The sequence below is a fragment of the Pithys albifrons genome, chromosome 29 (assembly GCF_047495875.1).
Source record: "Pithys albifrons albifrons isolate INPA30051 chromosome 29, PitAlb_v1, whole genome shotgun sequence".
Lineage (NCBI taxonomy): Eukaryota > Metazoa > Chordata > Aves > Passeriformes > Thamnophilidae > Pithys > Pithys albifrons.
In genome coordinates this window covers 5,601,413-5,616,319 of record NC_092486.1, presented here as the reverse complement: position 1 = coordinate 5,616,319, position 14,907 = coordinate 5,601,413, and the positions used below count along the sequence as shown (strand labels likewise).

General features: G+C 68.5%; 4 protein-coding genes across 4 annotated transcripts in view; 1 reads left to right on the top strand and 3 right to left on the bottom strand.

The window, feature by feature from the left end:
* LOC139683652 (histone H2A.V-like) overlaps positions 1–14,907 on the bottom strand; it is a gene marked incomplete at its 3' end in the record, with an annotated part of 343,651 nt that overhangs the window by 322,865 nt on the left and 5,879 nt on the right. The window lies entirely within an intron of this gene.
* VAMP8 (vesicle associated membrane protein 8) lies at positions 971–2,063 on the bottom strand. Its single transcript, XM_071579142.1, has 3 exons — positions 1,971–2,063; positions 1,535–1,723; positions 971–1,171 (listed from the first exon to the last, which is right to left on the bottom strand). The coding sequence occupies exons 1-3, from the start codon at positions 1,971–1,973 to the stop codon at positions 1,028–1,030; spliced, it is 336 nt and encodes a 111-aa protein (XP_071435243.1). The 5' UTR covers positions 1,974–2,063; the 3' UTR covers positions 971–1,027.
* Positions 2,325–7,250, top strand: GGCX (gamma-glutamyl carboxylase). The gene is made up of 15 exons (XM_071579070.1): positions 2,325–2,453; positions 2,563–2,775; positions 3,199–3,357; positions 3,726–3,891; positions 4,102–4,180; positions 4,255–4,361; positions 4,443–4,606; positions 4,715–4,974; positions 5,332–5,463; positions 5,730–5,881; positions 6,028–6,197; positions 6,324–6,454; positions 6,525–6,672; positions 6,801–6,990; positions 7,064–7,250. The coding sequence occupies exons 1-15, from the start codon at positions 2,438–2,440 to the stop codon at positions 7,221–7,223; spliced, it is 2,247 nt and encodes a 748-aa protein (XP_071435171.1). The 5' UTR covers positions 2,325–2,437; the 3' UTR covers positions 7,224–7,250.
* Positions 7,814–12,878, bottom strand: MAT2A (methionine adenosyltransferase 2A). The gene is made up of 9 exons (XM_071579071.1): positions 12,720–12,878; positions 11,201–11,278; positions 11,001–11,123; positions 10,800–10,912; positions 10,564–10,707; positions 10,267–10,485; positions 9,819–10,001; positions 9,605–9,738; positions 7,814–9,267 (listed from the first exon to the last, which is right to left on the bottom strand). The coding sequence occupies exons 1-9, from the start codon at positions 12,808–12,810 to the stop codon at positions 9,165–9,167; spliced, it is 1,188 nt and encodes a 395-aa protein (XP_071435172.1). The 5' UTR covers positions 12,811–12,878; the 3' UTR covers positions 7,814–9,164.

Here is a 14,907-nt window from a genome sequence, read left to right as displayed (position 1 = left end):
CCCACTGTGTCCCCCCATCTCCCCATGCACATTCCCATGCCCCCCTGTGCCTGTGACCATGACCCCCCGATCCCATGTGTCCCCCATGTCCCCTGTGTACCCCCCATGTCCCCATGCCCACCTGTGTCCCCCCACGTTGCCCTGTGTGCCCCGTGTCCCCATGTATACCTGTGACACCCCATGTCCCCTCATGTCCGTGTCCATATGTGTCTGTGTCCCCCCCATGTCCATCTGTGTCCCCTCCATGTCCCCATGTGTCCCCCATGTCCATCTCTGTCCTCCCCGTGTCTGTGTCCCCCCCATGGCCCCCGTGTCCCCCCATGCCCATGTGTGTCCCCCCCGTGTCCCCCCATGCCCATGTGTGTCCCCCCCATGTCCCCCCATGCCCATGTGTGTCCCCCCATGCCCATGTGTGTCCCCCCGTGTCCCCCCATGCCCATGTGTGTCCCCCCCATGTCCCCCCATGCCCATGTGTGTCCCCCCGTGTCCCCCCATGCCCATGTGTGTCCCCCCCGTGTCCCCCCATGCCCATGTGTGTCCCCCCATGCCCATGTGTGTCCCCCCATGCCCATGTGTGTCCCCCCATGTCCCCCCATGCCCATGTGTGTCCCCCCATGTCCCCCCATGCCCATGTGTGTCCCCCCCATGTCCCCCCATGCCCATGTGTGTCCCCCCATGTCCCCCCATGCCCATGTGTGTCCCCCCGTGTCCCCCCATGCCCATGTGTGTCCCCCCCGTGTCCCCCCATGCCCATGTGTGTCCCCCCATGCCCATGTGTGTCCCCCCCATGTCCCCCCATGCCCATGTGTGTCCCCCCATGTCCCCCCATGCCCATGTGTGTCCCCCCCGTGTCCCCCCATGCCCATGTGTGTCCCCCCATGCCCATGTGTGTCCCCCCCATGTCCCCCCATGCCCATGTGTGTCCCCCCATGTCCCCCCCCCCACACACACACACACGAGTCCCGCTGGCTCGGCCCCCCTGTCTGTATTGGGCCCAGGCTGGCCGTGCCCCACGGGGACCGTGGCTCTAGGTGGGGATGGTGCCAGTGGCCAGGAGGATGATGAGGATGACGACAATGGCGCCCACGAGGCCGAGGATGATGAGCAGCTTCACGTTCTTCCACCAGTAGCGCCGGGCCATCTTCTGGGACGTGGTGCGGAAGTGCTCCGACTGTGGGGACAGCGCTCAGGGACACGGGGACACCCTGGGGACAGCCCTCCCACCATGGGGACACCCCACTGCCCCTTGGGGGACACCCCTGGCACCCTGGGGACACCCACTGCTACCAAAGGGACACAGCCCTGATTCCCTGGGAACATCCCATGGCCACTCTGGGGACACCCCTGGCACCCTGGGGACCCTGTGCCACCTCGGGAGCTTCATGACCACCTCAGAGACCCTGTGCCCATTATGGGGACTCTGTGCCACCTTGGAGACCTTGTGCCCACCCCGATGACCCCACGCCCATCCCTATGACCCTGTGCCCACTCTGAGGTCTCCGTGCCCACCCCAGTGTCCCCATGTCCCCCTCACAGTGGCCTCCAGGTCCTGGCTCTTGCTGTGCAGCTGCTCCAGGTTCTCGCCCCGCGCCAGGATCCGCTCCACGTTCTGTGTCATGATGGTGGTGACCCCCTGCACCTCCCGCTGCAGTGCCCGCACGCGCCCGTCGCCTGTCGTGGCATCTGTCGCGACATCCACTGGGACCCCCGCCGGAACTCCCGCCTGCAGCACAGGGCAGGGCTCAGGGGGCACCCCCAGCAGCACAGACGTGCCCTGGGCACCCCCCGCACCCCAAACACCCCCGAGCACCCCAGACACGCCCCCAGCACCCCAAACACACCCAAACTCCCACAAACACCCCGCGGACCCCCCCGCCCTCCCGCACACAGCCCGGAGCCCCCCACAGGAGCCCACCGGGACCCTCCCCGGTGCCCCCCTCGGTGCCCCCCCCGGTGCCCCCCGGCCCCACCATGGTCGGTCCGGCCCCGCTCCGCTCCCGCCGCGCTCCCAAACCCGCCCCGCCCGCCCGGGGCTTCCGGGAGCGGCGGCTCCGCCGGGACGGGGGCGGGCCGGGGCAGGGCGGGGGGCTCGGCGGGGCCGGGCCGGGGGGCACGGGGCGGTACCGGGCGGGGGGGGGGCGCGGAGGCGTCCGGGCTGGGGGTGCCGGGGCTGGGGCGGCTCGGGGGGTCTCCGTGCGGGGTCGGGGGTAGCGGGGAGGAGTCGGGGGGGGGGTCTCTGTGTGGGGCTCGGGGGGGTCTCTGTGCGGGGTCGGGGGTACCGGGGGGGGGGGTCGGGGGTCGGGGCGGGGTCGCGCGGGGGGTCCCGGGGCGGGGTTAGGGGCGTGGTCTGACAGGGTGTGGCCGCTCTTGCCCCGCCCTCCGCGCCGCTGATTGGCCGCCGAGTGTGACGTAACGGGAGGGTGGTGGGGCCGCGGAGATGGCGACGGAGACGGGTACGGAGCGGGACGGGACCCCCGGGCGGGACCCCCGGACGGGATCCCTGAGTGGGGCCCCCGGACGGGACCCTCTGACAGGACCCCCTGACACGTGTCCCCCCGGCAGGCCCGGCGCGGCGGAGGCGGCCGGAGCGGGGACAGGCGGCGGGGCCGCCCCCGGCCTCCCCTGGCCCCTCCGAGACCCCCGGGACCGGCCCCGGGCTGGCGCGGCGCCTGCTCGGCTTCGAACTGCGGGACCTGACGCGGTGGCACCGCCTCGTCCGGCTCCTGCACCGGCCTCAGGACCCCGCGGCGCTCGGAGCCTTCCGCGCTGCCTTCGGTCAGCGGCACCGGCGGGGGCGGAAACGGGTCCGGGGGGAACGGGGATGCTCCGGGAGGGACACGGGAACGGGGCCGGGAGGGACGGGGATGCTCCGGGAGGGATACGGGAACGGGGCCGGGAGGGACGGGGATGCTCCGGGAGGGCTCCATGGGGACTCCGGGAGCACAGACGGCTTGGGGGGTCTCGGCGTCCGAGGGCTCCGAGGGGCACAGGGGCTTTGGGACAGGAGGGATCCCGGGGCGTCGCTGCGGTCCGGGGGGCTCGGAGGAGCTCGGGCCGTCCCACGTCAGCACCGGAGCAAAGGTTGGGCAGCGGTTCGGGGCGGAGGGGCGGTCACTGCCCGCCCGGCCGGGGGGACACGGGCACTGACCCCGGGCCGGCCCCGCGGGGTCACTGACCCCCCGACCCCCCGACCCCCAGGGCTGCTGATGGCGCTGGACGTGCCGCAGGAGCGCGGGCTGGGCCACCTGGACCAGCGGTACCTGGACGGGCTCGATGTGTGTCGCTTCCCGCTCCTGCCCTTCCTGCAGCCCCTGCCGCTGGACTGGATGTACCTGCTCTACACCATCATGTTCCTGGGTAGGGACTGGGATGGACTGGGATGGATTTGGGGATCAGGGAGGGTGCAGAGAGGCTGGGGCTGGCACTGTGGCACAAATGGGGGTGGAAGGGGGACGGGAGCTGCGGTGGGAATGGGCACAGGGATGGACTGGGAGAGGAGCTGGGAGGGATGGGGACACAGAAGGGGACAGACAGTGTGGCACTGGGACAGAAAGGGGGTAAGATGGGGACAGGAGCCATGGTGGGGACAGGCCCTGGGGTGGGAGTGGGCACTGTGCCTGGGATGGACTGGGAGGGGAAATGGGGAAGCCTGGGGTCAGGCAGGGGGTGGCACGAAGAGGGTTCCCAGGGGCCATGGGGTGACACAAAGTGTGGGGTGCCCGCAGGGGCGCTGGGCATCATGTTGGGGTGCTGCTACCGGCTGAGCTGCGTCGCCTTCCTGTGCCCGTACTGGTACCTGTTCCTGCTGGACAAAACCTCCTGGAACAACCACTCCTACCTCTACGGGCTGCTGGCCTTCCAGCTGGCACTGCTGGGCGCTGACCGCTACGGGTGGGCACCCCGGGGGGCTCCGGGGACCTCCAGGGCATGGGGCACATGGAGGGCACTGCGGTGGTTCAGGCCATGGTGTCTCCAGAGGGTGGCACAGCTCCTGGGGTCCCATGGCACTGAGTCCCCAGAGAGTGTCCCCATGGCTCTGTGTCCCCGTGGGGTGGTGGCACGTGGTGACAGTGACCTGGTGTCCCCCCCGTGTCCCCACAGGTCCGTGGATGGGCTCTTCCGTCCCCAGAAGCGGAATGCCCACGTCCCGCTGTGGAACTACACCCTGCTGCGTGCCCAGGTGGGTGCCCCCACCCCGGGGACCCCCAGAGCCCCCAGGCCCCCCTCGTGCCACCCTGACCCTGTGCCCCCCAGGTGTTCATCGTGTACTTCATCGCGGGGCTGAAGAAGCTGGACGGCGACTGGGTCGGGGGGTTCTCCATGGGCTCCCTCGCCCGGCACTGGCTCTTTGCACCCTTCAGGTCTGGGGGGCACGGGGGGTTGGGGTGAGGCTGAGGAGGGGGTTGGGCTGAGGCTGATGCTGAGGAAGGCTCTGTGGCCAGGCTGGTGCTGTCAGAAGAGCTGACCAGCAGGCTGGTGGTGCACGGGGGAGGGCTGGTGCTCGACCTCTCCGCCGGCTTCCTGCTCTTCTTCGACGCCACTCGGCCCCTCGCCCTCGTCTTCGTCACCTACTTCCACTGCATGAACTCGCAGCTCTTCAGCATCGGTGAGGGCGGTGGGCACAGCACCCATAGCACCCCCAGAGTGCCCCCCACAACACCCCCAGCCTGGGCAGGGGCACACAGATACCCCTGAGTGTCCCCCCTGTCCCCAGGGATGTTCTCCTACACCATGCTGGCCACCAACGGTCTGTTCTGCCGGCCCGAGTGGCCACGGGGGCTCCTGGCCCGGTGCCCCGGGTGGCTGCAGCGGGTCCTGCCCAGCACCAGCCCCCCCCAGCCCAGCCCCGACTGCCACTACGGGGGCCGGGGGGCACAGAGCAGCCTTCGGCCTCGCCAGCACTTGGCTGCAGCCTTCACCATCCTCTACGTGCTGGAGCAGCTCTTCCTGCCCTACTCCCACTTCCTCACCCCGGTGGGCACGGAGCGGGGGGCACAGCGGGGGGGGTGTGGGGACATGGGGGCAAGTGTTTAGGGGGTGTGAGGAGGGGTTTGGGGAACACGGGGAGGGGGTTCAGGAGTGTTTTGGGGGGCTGTGAGGGACATTTAGGGGGGCCCAGGGACAGGGCTGAGGGGTCAGGGAGTAGGTAAGGGGGAAACTACTGGAGGGGTGGCATGGGGAGCACTGCTGGCAAGGGCACAGAGTGAGGCTGAGAGAGGGGGATGTGGGGGTCCCTGTCCCCTTCTCATCCCCGTGGGGTGGGGACACCCCTCTGCTCTGCTGTGACCCACCCCCTGTGTCCTGTGCCCCTCCATCTGTGTCCCCCCCCAGGGCTACAACAACTGGACCAATGGGCTCTACGGCTACTCCTGGGACATGATGGTCCATTCCCGCTTCCACCAGCACGTCAAGATCACGTACAGGGATGGGCTCACTGGGGAGGTGGGCTACCTGAAACCAGGGGTGAGTGATGGGGAACTGGGCCCCAGGACTGGAGGGGAAGGACAGGGGGTCCCCAGCTCTGATCAATCCAAATAAAGTCCGTGTTTTAAGCCCCTGTGCCTGGTTGCCCCCATCCCTGTTTCCACATCACGCTGCACCCTCGGGGACACCCCCACCCACCAGACCTGCCTCCATTCCTTAGTTTCCCTCCATGTCTCCCATTTCCTCTCACCCCGAGGGACGATCCCCTGTGCCTCAGTTTCCCCCGCGGCCCCCCGTGCCCGCAGGTGTTCACGCAGAGCCGCCGCTGGCGGGACCACGCGGACATGCTCAAGCAATACTCGACGTGCCTGAGCCGCCTCCTGCCGCGCTACAACGTCACCCAGCCCAGCATCTACTTCGACGTCTGGGTGTCCATCAACGAGCGCTTCCAGCAGAGGTGGGGCTGGGGGCACCGGGGGGCATTTGAGGTACAGCGGGAACAGGGGGCTTGGGGGGACGGGGGCACGGCCCTGTGCTGGGTGTGCTGTCCCTTCCAGAGCAGCGTTTGGGGTGCCATGGGGCGCTGCCACCCTGTCCCCACAGACTCGTGGACCCCCGTGTGGACCTGGTCCGTGCCCCCTGGTCGCCGTGGACCCCCACGCCGTGGCTGCTGCCGCTGCTCGTGGACCTGTCGCCGTGGCGGCAGCGGCTGCAGGAGCTGGAGGCGCAGCTGGACGGACACACGGACACCGTGTTCATCGCAGACTTCCCTGGTGCGGCCCAGGGGTTTGGGGTCCAGGGCATGGGGGAGGTCTGGGGGGTTGAGGTGGGGCAGGACAGGGCACAGGGCAGAGGGAGGTCCGAGGGGTGGGGTACAGACCCCCCTGCGTGTGTTCCAGGCCTGCACCTGGAGAACTTCGTGAGTGAGGACCTGGGGAACACGAGCCTGCGGGTGCTGCAGGGGCAGGTGCTGGTGGAGCTGGTGGAGCAGCAGCAGAACCACTCGCTGCAGGAGGGCGAGGGGATGCAGGTGAGGCCCGGGGGCACCCGGGGGGTTTGGGGGTGCCCGGGGGTGCTGACCCTGCCCTGCCCCCTGCCAGCTGCCGGCAGGGCAGTACCACAAGGTGCACACGGTGTCCCCGGAGCCCTCGTGTTACATGTACCTGTACGTGAACACCACGGCGCTGGAGCTGGAGCGGAACCTGACGCGGCTGCGGGAGCTGCGCGAGCGGGTGCGCAACGGCACCGGTGAGTGACCCCGAAATCCTGGGTGAGTGACCCCGAAATCCTGGGCCCTTCACCCACGGGGGCCCCCAAATCCCTGTCAGTGGGCTGGGGGCTCGCAGGAGCCCCAGCATCACCTGAGCCCCTCGCAGAGCAGTCCCCGCTGCCCCCCGAGCTGCGGCCCATCCTGGGGGAGCCGCTGCCCGCGGGGGTCCCGCTGGACCCGCTGGTGTCGCTGTTCCTGCGCCGGGAGCAGCGGCAGCAGCGCCGGGAGCGCGACTCGGGCCTGGCCCAGCGCCTGCACCGCTTCGCCCGCAGGAAATTCTTCCTCTTCCGCCGCAGGTGAGCCCCCGCACGCCCCCTCCCCGCTCCCCACGCCCCCTGAGGCCCCCAGGCTGACCCCCTATGCCCGCAGTGCCCTGATGACCCTCATCGCCCTGCGGAACCTGGCGCTGGGCCGCCCGGCCCCGGAGCGCCTGGCACAGGAGGTGGCCTTCGCCAGCTGGCGCGGGGAGGAGGAGGAGGGAGCTCGGACCGAGGGCGAGCAGGGGGCCCGTGGGGGCCCCGAGCTCTAAGCACCTCAAATAAACTTTTTTTAAGCCAAAAATCCTCCTGTGCCTCAGTTTCCTTCCTGTACCCCCTTCTCCTGTCACCTCAGTTCCACCCCCAGCCCTCCTTTTCCCAGTTTCCCCATGCCTCATTTCACCCCTGGCTCAGCTCCCTCATCCACATTTCCTCCATCCCAGTTTCCTCGTTTCCCTCTTCCCTATTTTTCCCTGTACCCCCAGTGTCCCTCAGTCCCCACTTCCCCATCTCCCTCCATGCCTGGCTCCCTCCCATATCCTGCTTTCCCCAACCCTCCTTTCTTTTCTGTACTTCAGTTCCCCCCCATACCTCCTATTTCTGCCCCATGTCCATTTCTCCCCGTCCCTGTTTCCCCCCATCCCTGACTTTGCCCCATCCCTATTTCCCCACCCATTTCTCGCCCATACCCATTTCTGCCCCTGCCTGTTTCCCCCATCCCTCACTTCCATCTGCTCCCACTGCCCCCATCCCAATACCCCTGTGCTTTAGTTTCCCCCTGTCCATTCCCCCATATCCCTGTGCCTCTACCCCTTTCCATGCCTGTTTCCCCCCACCCCTCCCCACACTGGAAGCAGCTCCATCCAACCCATCACTTTACTTTTATTGAGATTTTTTTTGTTTTTGACGTTGTTTTTGGACTCGGTGGATCGAAACATTCGGACGAAACCTCCCGAAAATAGTAAAACCAAGAAATAAAAACTACTCAGGGGGAGGAGAAAGCCCCCGTGTCCCCCCCAAGGCACTGGGGGGCCTGGCCCGGGCGGGCAGTAAACAAGCCGGCTTCTCTGTACCACACCGGCCACAGGTGCCGTGCCCGGGGGGCACCCCCAGCACTCCAACAAACCCAGTTCCCCCCGTTTCACCCCAAACTGGAGGTGGGGGGGAAGGCGGGGGGGGGGCGGGGGGGCTTTCGGGGTCAGGAGCTGCCGGCTGAGCGCGGGGGCTTCTCTGTACTCACGCCCCCGCCTCGGCACACAATAAATACACCAAACCTTCAAGTATCAAGGGCCAAATCCCCCCTTTCCCCCCAAAATCGGGACAAAGTTGGGGGATACCCTCCCATCAGTGGGATGGGGGGAGTGGGGGAGGTTGTGCAGTTGGGGAGTCGCTTCAGCTTTTGGATTAAAAACCAAGAAAAAAGAATGTAAAATGTTTTCCTCTGGTACCAAACCCTCAGGGGGAAGTTGAGGGGGGGGCTGGGGGTTGGTTTTAGCGTGTCCCCCCCCAAAATGTGCATTTCTAGAGCAGAGAGAGATTAAAAACGAGGGTTAAGAACCAAAACCAGCACCAGCGAGGTCCCAGGGGGACAGGGAGGTGGAATGGGGTGTCCCCCCACAAAGGGTCTGTGGGGAGTGGGGGGACTGGAGAGCCAAAATGGGGGAGTTTGTGTATCCCCCCCCTGCAGCAGGACTGGGGGGACAGTGGGAGCCAAAACAGGGGGGTGTCCCCCACACCAGGACTGAGGGGATGGAGGTCCAAAGGGGGCCGTCCCTCCTCCTGCAGTGGGATGCAGGGGGCCAAACTGGGATGCCTCCCTGAAGTAGTGGAATTTGGGCTCAAGGAGGATGGAGAGAGACAAAATGGGGTGTCCCCCCCTGCAGCAGGACTGGTGGGACCCAAAATGGAGTGCTTCCCCCCACAGTGGGACTGGGGGGGTTCAGGGGGGAGGCTGGAGGGGGCACTTGGGGCCTTTTTCACATCTCCAAGCTTGGAGTCAGATGGGATTTGTTAAAAACCATCCCAGGGGATTTGGAGGGATGTGGTGGGGCTGTGGGAGAGGCACGTGGTCCCCACGCAACGGAAAGGATGGCGAGAGAGAGCAAAGGAGGGGCTGGGGGGGGCCGGGAGCTCTTCCCCCAGAGCCCACGGGCTTCTCTGTAACCTACGCCCGCAGGAGTGGGAGGAAAAGCCCTAACAAGGCTCTTTTGTCCTCAGTATTTTAGTTTTTTGGGCACTTCCCAAGGGAAACTGTCCCTACCAAAGTGGCCATAGGCTGCGGTCCTCTGATAGAGGGGCTTCTTCAGATCCAGATCCCTGGAATACACAATTCCCGACTCAGTGAGGCGGCCCCGGGCTCGTGCCTTCGCCCCTTCCCTGCCTGGCCGGGGGTCCGCGGCGGCGCCTCCGTGTCCTGCCCACCCCCCGCGGGGCGGTTGGAGCTTCCCCAGCGGCTCCTCCGCCCTCCCTCAGCCCCGGGGAAGCTCCAAGCGCTCGGCTCCGGCGGGTACTTACCCCGTCCGCGCCCCGAGCGCCTCCTCCTCGGGCCGAGCAGCTCCGCGCCGGGTCCAGGGCGCCAGGCGGTCCCCGGGCTGCTCCGGGAGGGACCCCCGCCCACCCCGGCCCCCCCGGCGCGGCCCCCCGCGCCCGTTACCTGACGATGACCCCGGGCCGCAGGTCGAAGTTCTTCTTGACGATCTCCAGCAGCTCCCGCTCGCTCTTCTGGGAGGTGCCGTAGTGGAAGATGGAGATGGACAAGGGGTGCGAGACCCCGATGGCGTAGGAGACCTGCGGGCGGAGGGTGGGTGAGGCGGGAGCGTTGGCCGAGCCCCCACCTGGACCTCCTTCCCACCTAGCCCAGCACTCACCTGGACCAGCACCCTGCGGCACAGCCCGGCCTTCACCAGGGACTTGGCCACCCAGCGAGCGGCGTAGGCGGCCGAGCGGTCCACCTTGGTGTAGTCCTTGCCCGAGAAGGCGCCGCCGCCGTGTGCGCCCCAGCCCCCGTACGTGTCCACGATGATCTTGCGGCCCGTCAGCCCCGCGTCGCCCTGTTGGTGACAGCAGGGTCACAGCTCTGTGCTCATGTCTGTCACCAGCGTCATCACCGTCACTGCCATGTCCACACTACCACCGACGTGCCATCACCGTCACCGCTATGCTGTGACCATCACCACAAACACACCATCATCACTGTGCCACCACCATGCTGTCACTATCACCGTGTCATCACCACCACATCAACAGTCACCATGTTGCCACCACCGCCACCACCACACTGTCACCACCACGGGGCTGCAGTGCCCGCGGCCGCACCTGGGGCCCGCCGATGACGAAGCGCCCGCTGGGCTGCAGGTGGTAGATGGTGTCATCGTCCAGGTACTTGGGGGGCACCACAGCCTTGATGACCTTCTCCTTGAGCGCGTCGCGCATCTCGTCCAGACACACCTCCTCGTCGTGCTGCACCGAGATCACGATGGTGTGCACCCGGATCGGGATCACCGCCCCGCGGTCCTGCATGTACTGCACCGTCACCTGCCAGGGGACACGGGTCAGGGGCCAGGCAGGGCGCCGGGGGCTTCCCAGGGGGCCGGGGACCCACCGCCACCTCACCTGCGTCTTGGAGTCGGGGCGCAGCCAGGGCAGGGCTCCGCTGCGGCGCAGCTCGGCCAGCTTGGCGTTCAGCTTGTGCGCCAGCACGATGGTGAGGGGCATGCACTCCTCCGTCTCGTCCGTGGCGTAACCGAACATCAGCCCCTGCAGTACAGGGACGGGGGGTTACATCCGGCTCCAGCCACGCTGGGGGTCACACCCAACCCCAGCCACACCGAGGTGGCCCCGGCTCGCACCTGGTCCCCGGCGCCGATGTCCTCCTCGCTGCGGTCCAGGTGCACGCCCTGGGCGATGTCCGGGGACTGCTGCTCCAGGGCCACCAGCACGTTGCAGGTCTTGTAGTCAAAGCCTGGGCAGGGAAGGGAGACTGTGGTGAGCCGGTGCCAGTCCCGCGCTGGCACCGAGCCGGGGACACCCCTGGCCAGGGCGGGACGCACCTTTGGAGGAGTCGTCGTAGCCGATGTGCCGGATGGTGTCCCGGACCACCTTCTGGTAGTCCACGTTGGCCCGGGAGGTGATCTCTCCTGCCAGCAGGATCATCCCAGTCTTGGCCACCGTCTCTGCGGGGATGAGGTGACGTCAGCACGGTGTCACCATCAGTGTCACCCACCCGCTGTCCCCCAGTGCCCCCACTCACCACAGGCCACCTTGGCATCAGGGTCCTGCTTGAGATGGGCATCCAGGACAGCGTCACTGATCTGGTCACAGATTTTATCTGGGGACACGGAGAGCAGGAGGCGTCACAGTGGCGCGGGACAGCCCAGCCCGGCCCGGCCCGGCCCTTCCTTCCGGAGCCTCTGGCACAGCCCAGCCAGGATCCAAGCCCCGTAATCCATGAGCACCCCCGGGGCACACACAGCCCTGCCTTGTCCCCAGCCTGGAATTCCAGGCATGTCCCAGTTAAGCTCCAGTCCCAGCCAGGGCCAGGAGATCAAACCCATATCCCAACTTCCCAAATCCACGGCATGCCAGTTTCCAGCAGGTCTGTCCCCAGCTCTGGGGGTACCTCATGCCAGAGCTGCTCCAGCCATACCCCACCAGACACTGACTTCCCTCCTGCTCCCAGGGGGTTAGTTTGGGATGGGGAACACTGCCACCCCCTCCCGGGGTGTCCCAAGAGCCGCCGGTGTCCCCAGCACTGCAGATGTCCTTGGCAGCGACCTTCCAGGCAGCATTTGGGCAAGGATGAGGCAGCGCCTCGCTGGGCTGAGGGGAGATGGGTCCCCCACACACTTTTTGGCGTCAAAGAGTGAGAAAATGGACTTTACAGCTTCCTCCCTCGCGGCAGAGTTGGAGAGCCCCAGAGGCATCCCCAGAGGGGCCACGGGTTGTGCCATCAGGTTGTGGGTGCTGAAGCCAGAGGGACTAAAGCTGGGGGGGTGTGCTCGGGCAGTGGGTGCTGGAGTGACTGGAACTGGTGGGGGGCTCAGGGGGCGCCCAGACAGCGGGCGCTGGGCTCTGGCAGCTGCCTACGCAGATTAACAGTCATGTGCCCCAAAGTAGCGAAGACAAAGGAGAGCCCGGGGGAGCCCGGCACGGGCTGGCACCGAGCTGCAGGAGCTCCGAGCGCCCACGGGGACAGCGTGTGACGCCCCCGGCTCGGCCGGGGGGCACCTCTGGGGAGATCCGCGCAGCTCCATCACTGCACACACGACATCGGGGACCGAACGTGGGGTGCGCTGAGGGCGGCACCGACCCCCGAGGGGGGTGCGTGTGGTCACCAGGCCTTCCCCACACGCGCCATTCGCGGGGCGGGGGACCCGCTGCGGGGAGCCCGCGGGGTGCGGGGGCACCGGGAGCTGCTTAGTCACGGCTGAGTCACGGCGGCCCCGGGCCCCCCCCGCCCCGCCGTGTCCCCCCCGCTCCCCGCCGTGTCCCGCCCCACGCGGGCAGCACGTGCGCGCCGGGCCCGCAATGCGGCGAGCGCGCGCCCGCCTCACACTGCGCGCGTGCCCGCGCGCGTCACCGCCCGGCCCTTCCCCACACACACACCAACCTCCGGCCCACCCTCGGCCCCTTCATCCTCATCCTGGTGCCCCCTTCCTCCCCATACTCCCCATCTTCATCCTCATCCTCCTCCTTCCTCCCCCACCCCACTCCGATGCCCGGCCGCGCCTGCGCGCTCGCTGCCCGGCCCCGCCCCGCTCGGGCCGCACCTGGGTGCCCCTCGCCCACGGACTCGGAGGTGAAGAGGAAGGTGCCCTCCTCGATGAACACCTCGTGGAAACCGTTCAGCTGTCCGTTCATGGTGGCGGCGGAGCGCGGCGATGGGCGGCGAGGGGAGCGCGAGAGCAACGGGAACCCGGCGCGGCCGCGGCGAACTGAGCGCGGCGCCCTCCGCACCGCCCCTATTTGTGGCCTCCCCGCCCCGCCCCGCTCCTCGCCCAGCCAATGAGGAGGGCTCTGAGCGCCGGGAGGACGGGGCGGCGGAACCACTGCAGGCGAGAAGGGGGAGCGCGTTACGTAACGCCGGACGCGAGCTCCGCCACCGAGACAGCCCCGCGCCGCCCGCCGCCAGCCACACACCGACCGCCGTTTAACGGGCGCCCGGGCCTTCCCCGCTGCCGCACACGGTGCGGCGTCCAAAGTGGGCACCGGCCGTCCCCGGCAGTTCCCCCCGCTCCCTGCCAGCCGCATGGTGCGTTCCGCTCGGCCCGGCGGCGCGAGGCGCGCGGAACCGCGCGCATGCGCCCAGCGGTGGCGCGGGGCGCGCATTGGAGGGGCGGTCCCGCGGGAGGCCCCGCCCCCCGCCGCCATCTTGCGCCGAGCGGCGCCGCCATTGTGCGGCTCGGGCCCGGCACCGGCACCGGCACGGCCCGGCCCGGCCCGGCACACCCGCTGAGCCCGCCCGGCACCGGCACACGGCGCTGCCACGGCCGCTGCGGCGAGCCGGGGTGGGGTGGGGCGGCGCTGAGCGCCGGCGCGGCCGGGATGGCGCTGTGGGCCAGTGGGGCCACTCGACGCCTGATGCAACCGGCGGCCGGTGTTGCCAGTGCTGGAGCCGCCCCGGGCCCGGCTCCCGCCGCCGCCTCCTGCGGGCACGGCCCGGGGCACCCCCACGTCTGGCAGCTGCACACGGGGGTCCCCGGGGGCGTGGGGGAATCCTCTGCCTTGGGACACCCAGACCCCGGGACAGACAGACAGACAGACTGACAGACACCCCCGGTGTGCCCGTGCCAGGACAGGCGGACACACAGAGCCCCCCGTGCCCGGGACAGACGGACACACAGACCCCCGTGCCCAGGACAGACGGACACACAGACCCCCGTGCCCAGGACAGACGGACACACAGACCCCCTCCCCCCGCCCCCCCGTCCCCAGGACAGACGGACACACAGACACCCCCGTGCCCAGGACAGACGGACACACTGAGCTCCCGTGCCCAGGACAGACGGACACACAGACCCCCGTGCCCAGGACAGACGGACACACAGACCACCCGTGCCCAGGACAGACGGACACACTGAGCTCCCGTGCCCAGGACAGACGGACACACAGACCCCCCCCCCCCCCCCCAGGACAGACGGACACACAGACCACCCGTCCCCAGGACAGACGGACACACAGAGCCCCCGTGCCCAGGACAGACGGACACACAGACCCCCCCGTCCCCAGGACAGACGGACACACAGAGCCCCGTGCTCAGGACAGACGGACACACAGACCCCCCACCCCCCGTCCCCAGGACAGACGGACACACAGACCCCCCCGTGCTCAGGACAGACGGACACACAGACCCCCCCCCGTCCCCAGGACAGACGGACACACAGAGCCCCCCGTGCCCAGGACAGACGGACACACAGACCCCCGTGCCCAGGACAGACGGACACACAGACGCCCCCCCCCCCCCCGTCCCCGGGACAGACGGACACACAGACCCCCCCGTGCCCGGGACAGACGGACACACAGAGCCCCGTGCCCAGGACAGACGGACACACAGACCCCCCCCCCCCCCGTGCCCAGGACAGACGGACACACAGAGCCCCGTGCCCAGGACAGACGGACACACAGACCACCCGTCCCCAGGACAGACGGACACACAGACCCCCGTCCCCAGGACAGACGGACACACAGACCCCCCCCCGCCCCCCCCCGTGCCCAGGACAGACGGACACACTGAGCTCCCGTGCCCAGGACAGACGGACACACAGACCCCCCGTGCCCAGGACAGACGGACACACTGAGCTCCCCGTGCCCAGGACAGACGGACACACAGACCCCCCGTGCCCGGGACAGACGGACACACTGAGCTCCCGTGCCCAGGACAGACGGACACACAGACCCCCCCGTGCCCAGGACAGACGGACACACTGAGCCCCCGTGCCCAGGACAGACGGACACACA